This window comes from Anabas testudineus, chromosome 16, assembly GCF_900324465.2.
Source record: "Anabas testudineus chromosome 16, fAnaTes1.2, whole genome shotgun sequence".
Lineage (NCBI taxonomy): Eukaryota > Metazoa > Chordata > Actinopteri > Anabantiformes > Anabantidae > Anabas > Anabas testudineus.
This window is the reverse complement of record NC_046625.1, coordinates 8,436,640-8,445,982: the sequence shown is the minus strand read 5'-3', so window position 1 is coordinate 8,445,982 and position 9,343 is coordinate 8,436,640. Positions and strand designations below refer to the sequence as shown.

Below are 9,343 nucleotides of genomic sequence, written 5' to 3'. Positions count from 1 at the left end.
CGTGACAGACATCCTGGTGCAGCCACAGCAGCCTGGAAGTACAGTAGATAACAGTCTTTAGGAAAAGCGCCCCCAGTCCTCTCTCCACGCACCATCAGCACAGTCACAGCTGTGGGGTCATTTTCCACTGCATCCCACCTCCACCAATATGTTACTCCACTTACTTAGCTGTTACAATTCCCTCATTCACCCCTGCAGACACTTAAATACAGTTTATATCTTACTACACTAAGGTTTACTGTCCAGAAGTCATGTCATCAGCTTATCAGATCTGTCAATACAAATAGTTTGTATTATTTTATTTGAGGTTTTTCTAAATTCTGATCAGAATACCCTGTTGTCCTTGTGTTTTTGCCCTGTTTTAGTCTTGCATTGGTGTCTTTTATGGACAGGCTGTCGCTTTAACCGCACTGTGGGCTGCAACCTGGACATCGCTGATCTGAGCTCATTGGCCTGAGCCGCAGGAAGTGTTGTGCTTTTCCTGTGTTGTTCTCACCACACACACCAACACAGACAGTCACCACACGACAGCTTAAATATCCAGAAACAGCTTCGGCTCAATCGCGTCATTTACGACCGTAAGTATTTTCTTTATGGCAGACAAAAGCTAAACAACACTGACATATGCACAGCTGCAAGAAAAGTGCAGTAAAGGCTCCACAGCGTTAGCACTGCTGCTAAGCTAATGCTGCAGCGTTATTGCTTAGCTATGTTGCTAACGTTAAATAACACAGATGGCTAAATAATTCCTATTTTATTATTGCTAATACTGAGTCGTACATCGCTGTATTCGTCCTCCAGGATGGTCTCTTTAGTTATGTGTTTTTTTCCTGATTTGCAGCAAACGAAAGAGGCGAAATTCAAATGGTGACAACATGAAGAGATCTGTCAAGAAGACAAACAAGCAGCTCGGTGGGGTGATAGTTAAAACTGAAAATGATGCAGAGCTGGATGGTGATGCAGAGGAAGTTTACACTAATGGAGATGGACTTCACGTCCAAATCAAAGAGGAGCCCCAGTCACAGGAGATCAGTGAGGAGCACAGTGACTGGGACACATCAGGCTGTGTAGACACTAAGCCTGACCCTGACACAGCCAGGTCAGATGTTCACCTTCAACTGGGACCCACGAAGGACGAGTACGACTCTGACCATCAGTCACAATATGAACTCAGTGGAGCTGCTGTCAAGGAGGAGTCGGAGTCCTGGGTTAAAGAGGAGGACAGAGACAGTGAGGAGGAGGCAGAGGATCCAGGCAAGATCCAGGGAGATGATGAAGAGGGAGAGGCGATGTGCACAGGTAGGAGGCGTTCGTTTATGAAACACACACGCTGCCTGGTTATCATTTGCTACCACGGCGTGTTCTCAGATGGAGCCAAACGTCAGCATAAAACACACACACATTGTTATAGGTGTAATATAGCTCTGCATGTGGTATTTTTTATGTTTATAATAGAGATTTAAATTGCTAAAAGAGCCTAAATAACATAAAGGCAGCTGAAAGATAAGGTTATATATAACCTATATATATATAGGTTATAAACACAGTTGGGTTTTTTTATTTTTGTGCCTTCTTGTATCAGTATTATATTAGCCTAACAAACCAGCTCTGGTGTCTACAGTGGCCTTACTTTGATTCCCATAAATAAACATCTAAATGTCTTGTTTAAAGTCTATAAGGGAAGTGTGAGATAATACATTCTTCTGCTGTCTGTGTGTCTTCCTCTCCTGCTTAGAGTCATCATCTGACTTCTTCCCATGTCCCCACTGCACTGTCTCCTTTACTGACTTGGACTTCTTGGAGAAGCATGTCAAGTGGGTCCATCAGAAACAGTATCTGGCCAAACTGAAAAAATGCCTCTCAAGCCGCACACTAAGCCTCATCCCCAAACACGCCTGCACAGTCTGCAGCAGCACCTTTAACTCCAAAGTGCACCTTAGGGTCCACCTACGTGAAGCCCATCCTTCTGCTCCTCCTCGCAGGCTCCACCCCTGCCCAACCTGTGCACGCAGCTTCCAGTACCTGAAGAATCTGAAGAATCACTGTCAGCGCTGGCACAACATGTCTGTGGTTACCAGAGGGGGGCATCTCAGCTGCGCCGACTGCGGGAAGAGTTTCAAAGCTACCTGGGGTCAAGGGCCTCATTTGTGTCATGAGCCAGATAACACTGAACATGAGGATAAACCAATCTGTCTGGACACAGGTGTGCAGTGTCCAGAGTGTGGTAAAAAGGTACGCACACCTCAAAGCCTGGAGGACCACATGCGCACCCACACAGGTGACCGTCCGTTTGTCTGCAAAGATTGTGGCAGGAGGTTTGTGGAGCGCAGTGGATGGAGGCAACACATGAAGATACACACAGGGGAGAAGAAGTACAAATGTCAGGTGTGTGGGAAGGCCTTCCTAAGATCACACCACCTGAAGTGCCACTTAACCACACACTCTGGCAAGAAGGAGTATTCTTGCTCCGAATGTGGAAAGCAGTTTGGATTTAAGTCAAGTCTGGATCTCCACTTGAGGACGCATTCCAGTGAGAAACCGTTCCACTGCAATGTGTGTGGGAAAAACTTTAACACAAAGAGAAACCTGAGAGTACACTCCAAACTCCACACCAATGAAAAAGCTCATCAGTGTGGCGACTGCGGGCTTAAGATCGGAGACCTTGGGGCTTTAAAAATACACCTGCGGACTCACACTGGAGAAAGGCCCTACCACTGCACAGTCTGTGGTAATAGGTTTATTCGCCTTGCACACTTGCGGAACCACCAACGGACGCACACTGGTGAGAGACCCTACAAATGCACTGAATGCGACAAGAGTTTCACTCAGTCCGGCGACCTGGTGAAGCATAAGAGGATACACTCGGGGGAAAAGCCCTTCGAATGTCCAGACTGCCACCGCTGTTATACATCGTCTGGCGATCTGGGCAAGCACAGGAGGAGCCACACTAACCTGCGTCCCTACACATGTCAAGAATGTGGTAAAAGCTTTCGCTTGTCAGGCCATTTGAAAACTCACATGTTAACTCACACAGGGGAGAAACCATACTGCTGCCCCAACTGCCTCCGCAGGTTTGCTCGATCTCACCATCTTTCTGGGCATGTGGCTAAATGCCGCTGACTTTTTTCAGATGACTGTAAATAAGCTAGTCCAGATTTGGTAGTGATAATCATAGGAGATTCTTACAGTGTATTACTGGATTTTTTAATGTATTAAAATCAAAATCAACTCTGTAAATTATTTATATGAACGTTATATAACCTTCTTGACTCAGATGACTGTTTTCACTACTAAAAGTAAATAAAATGTTATTGCATGGAGATTTTGAAAAGCACTATGTCAGGCCTTGTATGAATTGTGTTCAGGCTAAGTTGGGTCAAACTGGGTTTGAAGACACTATTATAATGGAGTCGTGAGGCAGAGCTCAATGACACATGCAGGGTTTGTTTCTCTAGTGATCAATGCTGTATTACCTGTAAAAAGTCTAATAAATTATTTGAAGATCGCATGTATGTATAAATAAGTGTGATGCTACTCTGTGTGAAGTTACTGGGAGAGGCCAAATTATTTGTAGTGTTACATACCCACAATATTTTTTTGAAAAAGTAAAACTATTATTAGATTTAACTGTGCCGTTGTTAATTGAGGTGAAGGTTATCTAGAACCACCAGTTTCTATAAAATACAGTTTTTTAAAAACAATTAATTAATTATATGAATATGAAAACAAAAGAAAAAGGGCATTCTTATATTTTCAGGAACCACTTTTACATTTACCATTTTTGTCAACAGTCCAGTTTCCAAATTAGCCAATTACTACTGCAAAAAAAGGAAAGTAAATTATCTGATTTAAGAGATTAAAACCAAAGAGTGTTTAGTATTTTTACATTAAAGTACACATGTTAGTTGCTTGTTAGTTTTTCTTTTTGCAGTAACTAACATTACAAATGAATTGAAGCACCTTTATTGTTGCTTGTTGCACCTGAGCACTAACACTGTCTACCTGTTTTCAGGACAGTCGTCACAACAGGTGAGAATCAGTTTTACAGAGCTGTGGACGATTTGTTTTTTAGGGTCTTTATTATTTTTTTTTTTTTACATCGATGTGGTTCAACGAGTCTGGCGATCCTAAAGATGCTGAAATTAGAGCGGTGAGTGTTTTAAACTTACTTTGGGTGTTTTTAAACATCGTCTCTGTGAGCCGCATGTAGCCGTTAGCTGTTATGCTAATGCGTGAGCACAGAAAGTAGCTGAAGCTAGCGCTAACCTAGCTATACTAACATTAAATTGTCATAATTTAGCTAGCTAACCGTATTAAAACAGGCTCTTCTAATGTTTCTAAGCACATTGTAAACAAATGTACTCTGTATATCCCCAAAACAACCAACACCAACCTAGTCATTTAGTTAGCTGAACCAGCTAGTGTTAGCTTTTCGAGCTAGCCTTTCAATATATCTGTCGTTTCTTTGGTAGGATATGGTATCTGAATTAATAGGTGTATACAAGTTTCTCTCAAAGACTTTAGATGGTAGGAAAGTCTGTAACGTAACAACAAAAATCCTAACTAAAATGAAAAGCTAAATTAGCTAATCTGTATTGGAGGCAGTGATGTTGGTAATGAAGGGTCCCATGTTTTACAACAGTGATTTGTTAGTTAAATCAACTATTCACACACATTAAAACCTAAATGAGCAATTTTAAATACGTTAATCCATTTATGTAGTCTGTGCTCCTTATCTGAGCCTAGGTCACATTGTTAATCACTTATATTATTAGGATTTATTAAAAGAAAGTAACGTAAAAGTGTCATCTAATAGGACACAAAATAATTCTAGGCCATACTGGTTTCACCCTAACCCTAACAAGTCTGACAATGTCTACCTACACTGTGGTTGTTCATCCTGCTTAAAATGAATTGCACAAAATAATCAGACAGTAATGACACATAATATGCCATCAAGGTCATTACTACACTGGCATTGTAAATTGTCATAATATTGTATACATTTATCTAGAAAAGGAGGGAATCAAAATAAATTTAACTTGGTCTTATTTTCCAGTTTATGAGTGACCTTGCAAGCTTAAACTGACTTATGGGTTATCTGTTTATAGGTAGGTAAGATGAACATCCAGCGATTCAAAACCCGAAAAAACTGAAGCCATACCAGGGGATGAAGAGCAACTGTCTTTGGCCCGTTCTTTTCTTGTAAGTCATCTGCAAAGAGAGGATGAGGACATCCTAAAGATAAAGCATGGCATATTTCCCTGGGGGAGAAAATGAAGTGCATCAAAAAGGGATCTAGTGACCCAAAATGAATACTTCGTAGCCCAGTGAAGGACCCACCCTGACAAACAACATAAAAAAAAGAGGACAACCCAAAAAACCCCACTCCAACAATGGAGATGAGTTGAAAAATGAAAAGAAGAGCATGAGCCCGAATGAAGTTGTCTGTAAATAAGTCAAAGGAGAGGCAGCAGAGTCTGAGACACATTAAATCTGCCATGTAACAAAGTTTGGGAATTGGGAATTTGAAGGCCTGAGGCATTTGTTAAGGGAGAGACTGTGCCACGCTTAACTGGACACCATGAGGAGACACCACAAACTGAGGCAGTGATAAGCAACACTCACATCTAATCTTTCACTAATCCTCGTCAATGCAGCTAGGTGCTTAATTGAAGAGTTTTTAAGACTAATTTTTAATTGGAATGTTAATTTCTTGCTCAAACTTGTTTTATTTTAATTTGTTTATTAAATTAAATTTTGTCTTCATTCTAAGAGTAATTCTAAATGATTTAATTGTTACTTTAGTCTCCCCTTCTGTCTTGTACATTCACCAAATCACATTGTTTTCACCACTAAACAATGTACAATTACAATGCACAATGACTCATGTAGGCCAGTGTATTGTTACCAGAAAGGAAGATTTTTTTTTCCTGGGTTACTGTTGCAATGTAAAAGAAATGCATGCATTAAGGAGAAAATACCCACTTCACCTGCCATGTGAAAAATCACACGTGGTTTCCTGAAAGACTCTTTAAGGTTTAAGCAGGGTTTTCATATTACATCTACATAAAACAGCTAAGCAACTTTGCCCAGTTTTCTCCAAATTAAAAAAAATTAACATAGCTATATTTTTGAATATCAACAGTACCAGAACCAATAACTGAGTGTGTCGGTTTCATTAGAATTAACAGTTAAGCCATACCAAGAGAAAAACCTCTGTGCACTTAGACTGTCTACTGGCCAAAGAATTTCTATGGTAGTGAAAAATATAAGCAAAACTTAGATTTGCATAGTTTTTTTGGCAGAATTCAATAATTGTGTGTTAATGGATTCAAGATGGCTTGTCTACCTTTCTCTATGTTTCCAGACTTTGATGCAGCTCACAGTCCTAAAGTAACTGACCTGTCCTTTTCCTTCACATGGGAAACCTACTACTGTCCAGAATGTGCACTCATTACTGTCAGAATTGACACAACATGTAAATAAAACTTTACACCTCCTCCTGGTGGAGAAAGACTTTGCATTTAGTGAATATTTAAGGAAACATAAAAATCCTTTTTTTATATCTTTAGTAATTTCAGATTCACTCAGAATACTGACAGAGAGCATACAGAACCACCATTAACTGGTGGTTCTGTATGCTCTCAAGATTTAGAGTGATCTACTCTTAATTCATTTTTTAGTAAACATGAGCAAAAAAATACATAATTATCATAATATTAAGATAAAACAGGTTTTAGTTGCAGCATATTGACATTATCTTACTTCTTAGCTTTGAGAAATTGTATTCTTAAATTACTCATCCATTCTATTTTATTTGTTTTATTTTTTTTATTGTATATGTGTATCTGCACATAAATGAACAGTAGATTCATATAAGAAACTCATTTATAGTATTGCATTTAAAAAAAAAAACACCACTAAGATGACTGGTCAATGACAAAATAAGCCTAATATGAAATTATTCAAAAGAAATTAATTTTTAAAAATCTGGACTAAAAATGTGTCATATTTGAGAAGGACATTTTTAAAAATAAAACCTGAAAAATCCGTAGTGGAACCAAGATGGAAATGTCATGAATGCTTCAGATTATTTTCAAAATACACTGTGGATGAACATTGTCTTTTTATCTTAACTGTAACTCTTGCTTTTTAGTTTCTGTTTGGATTGAAATAAATATCTGCCTCTAGTCCAGCAGTCATCACAGGAAAAACTTGCTCACGTATTCATTTGCACCCAGGATATGCATCACTAGGACAAGGGCCACAGTCAAACTTGTCTCGGCCAATTCACTGGGAATTGGTCTATTATTTTTATGTCCGCAATTACAAGGACAGAGCAGTAACTACGAGTCCAGCACAGATAACAAAGATATATTTAGGAGTAAATAATATTGACTGTACCTTTGTTTAAAGCTGGAATCAATACTTCTTAAAGTGTGTCCATTTTTCATTTGGCCGCGTCATGTCTGTGCAGAGGAGGGGCAGAGAGATGAATGGGTGGATCCTCTAATTCCCCCTGTTGCAGTTATCATAATTGTTGAACAACCACGGTTTTTAAAGATCGGGCTTGTGGAGAGGCAGGCCACACAAAGAAAGTTAATAGATTTGGAAAATTGAGATAGATTGCACAGCAGCCGTTCTTGGAATGTTCCATTGGCGTGGCAGGCAGATGGACAAATATGATCCAGGGACGAGGAGGTGGGAGGGACGCTGCAACACACAAATACAGGGTGGCAGAGAATGCATCCTGACAAATAAAGGTGTTACTGTTTACCCTTTCCTTGCAGTGTGTTTGTATCTCATCGTCTGGCAGGTGATAGCTGGATACATCACAGGTTGAGGCCTGCATCAGCTTTAAAGCAGGTGAATTCTTCCTCAGAGGCAGCAGTGAAACAGCAGTAGTTCCTCTCTTGAGGCACCAGGGGGAAATGGATAGCTGTGGAAAGGATGCTTCAGGGAATAGGCGAGCTCAGGAAATGTCCATCACTCAGAAGTTCGGGCCATTTGTTAGAACTCCTATATAGAAAGAATCTGTGGTCTGTATTACATGTAGAAAATATATTTTATATCCCATTATAAACCTTGTCTCCTCCATCCACTATCATAAACAGTGTTGTTTCAGCTGATAGTGCTCGCCATGTAAGACCTCTGACCCTCTCATTGTCTGCTGAAGATGGCTTTTAGAACCTCTAAAGGATATTTTACAGCAGTGATTTATCCAGAGGGGCCTACATTTGTTTCCATCCGTTTTGATATCGGTCATTGTTTTCACATTTGATGCATTCAGGCTTTTCTCTGCTCCTCAGAAGTCTTTCCCATATCCAATTTTCGCCTTTCCCATGTCCAATTTTCCCTAATATTCAGATGATTATGGCATGATGCTTTCCTTCCCTCCCTTCAGTATTCTACTCTTTTCCTCTCATGCTCCTATTTCCCCCTGATTCTCTTTCACTCTCCTCCTTAGATTCTGACATACAGCTACATGATATGAATGTTTACAGTGACATTATGTTTAATCAGCACTGATATATATGCAGTAGACTCTACGATGGCTGAGAGTCTACTGCAAATCATCCACAAATCGAAACATAAAACCTTACATTTATTTAGTCTTCCCTGTCCCAAAGCCAAATGGCAAAAACATTTTCAATCTGCCCCCTTTGACAGACAGTTGGTAGTGTTTTAGGTTGCAGCCTGAGAATTAAATTACCCCATATTGAATCTTATAAAAGTCCAGTTGAGGGGATTTTCTTTTTGTGATGTAATTTGAGCTATCCAATTTTCCTTGTACTTACTGTCTATATTTTTGTCAATTTGGCAGAGGAACACATTGTGTGCGTTGGCGCGGGGTGTCACTGATGTCGTCACGCTGTGGTGGTTTTGGTGTTGGTTGGCCTCAGAGGTCAGTGAGTGGGAAGGGATGGTGGCTCTGCAGGGCTTTGCCTCGTCTCTTGGCCTGTCCCTTCGGGCTCTGGCAGGCCCACATCCACTTCTCTCATTCATGAAGGGGTCAATGCACGGGTCAAAACACACCGTTTGACTCCCCGCAACACACTGGTGTGTGTGGGTGTAGATGAAACTGTGTATTTTGTGGGCCTTTGGTAAGCTGCAGCTGGTAGCAGCTCTTACTTCTCTCCCTCTCAAGTCCAAATGTGCCTAAAAGCATGGCTCACACAAAGGAAGGAGAGAGAAAACACCATTAAATTGTGTTGCATTGAGTGCTGAGAGTGGGCTGCCGAGTTACACATAAAGGGATGGAAAGACGCTGTTTATTCCCTATTAGTATCACCACATTGACAGGTTGGTCAAGAGGTAAGGAAGATTTCTCTCTCCCTCA

General features: G+C 40.4%; 1 protein-coding gene and 1 long non-coding RNA gene across 2 annotated transcripts; both read left to right on the top strand.

The window, feature by feature from the left end:
* Positions 1-436: 436 nt before the first annotated feature.
* On the top strand, positions 437-3,501 carry LOC113169076 (oocyte zinc finger protein XlCOF6). Its single transcript, XM_026370215.1, has 3 exons — positions 437-578; positions 842-1,299; positions 1,736-3,501. The coding sequence occupies exons 2-3, from the start codon at positions 876-878 to the stop codon at positions 3,118-3,120; spliced, it is 1,809 nt and encodes a 602-aa protein (XP_026226000.1). The 5' UTR covers positions 437-578; positions 842-875; the 3' UTR covers positions 3,121-3,501.
* A 509-nt stretch (positions 3,502-4,010) lies between these two features.
* On the top strand, positions 4,011-5,261 carry LOC113170679. Its single transcript, XR_003299658.1, has 2 exons — positions 4,011-4,150; positions 5,112-5,261. It is a non-coding gene; the product is annotated as an uncharacterized LOC113170679 (long non-coding RNA).
* Positions 5,262-9,343: the final 4,082 nt, after the last annotated feature.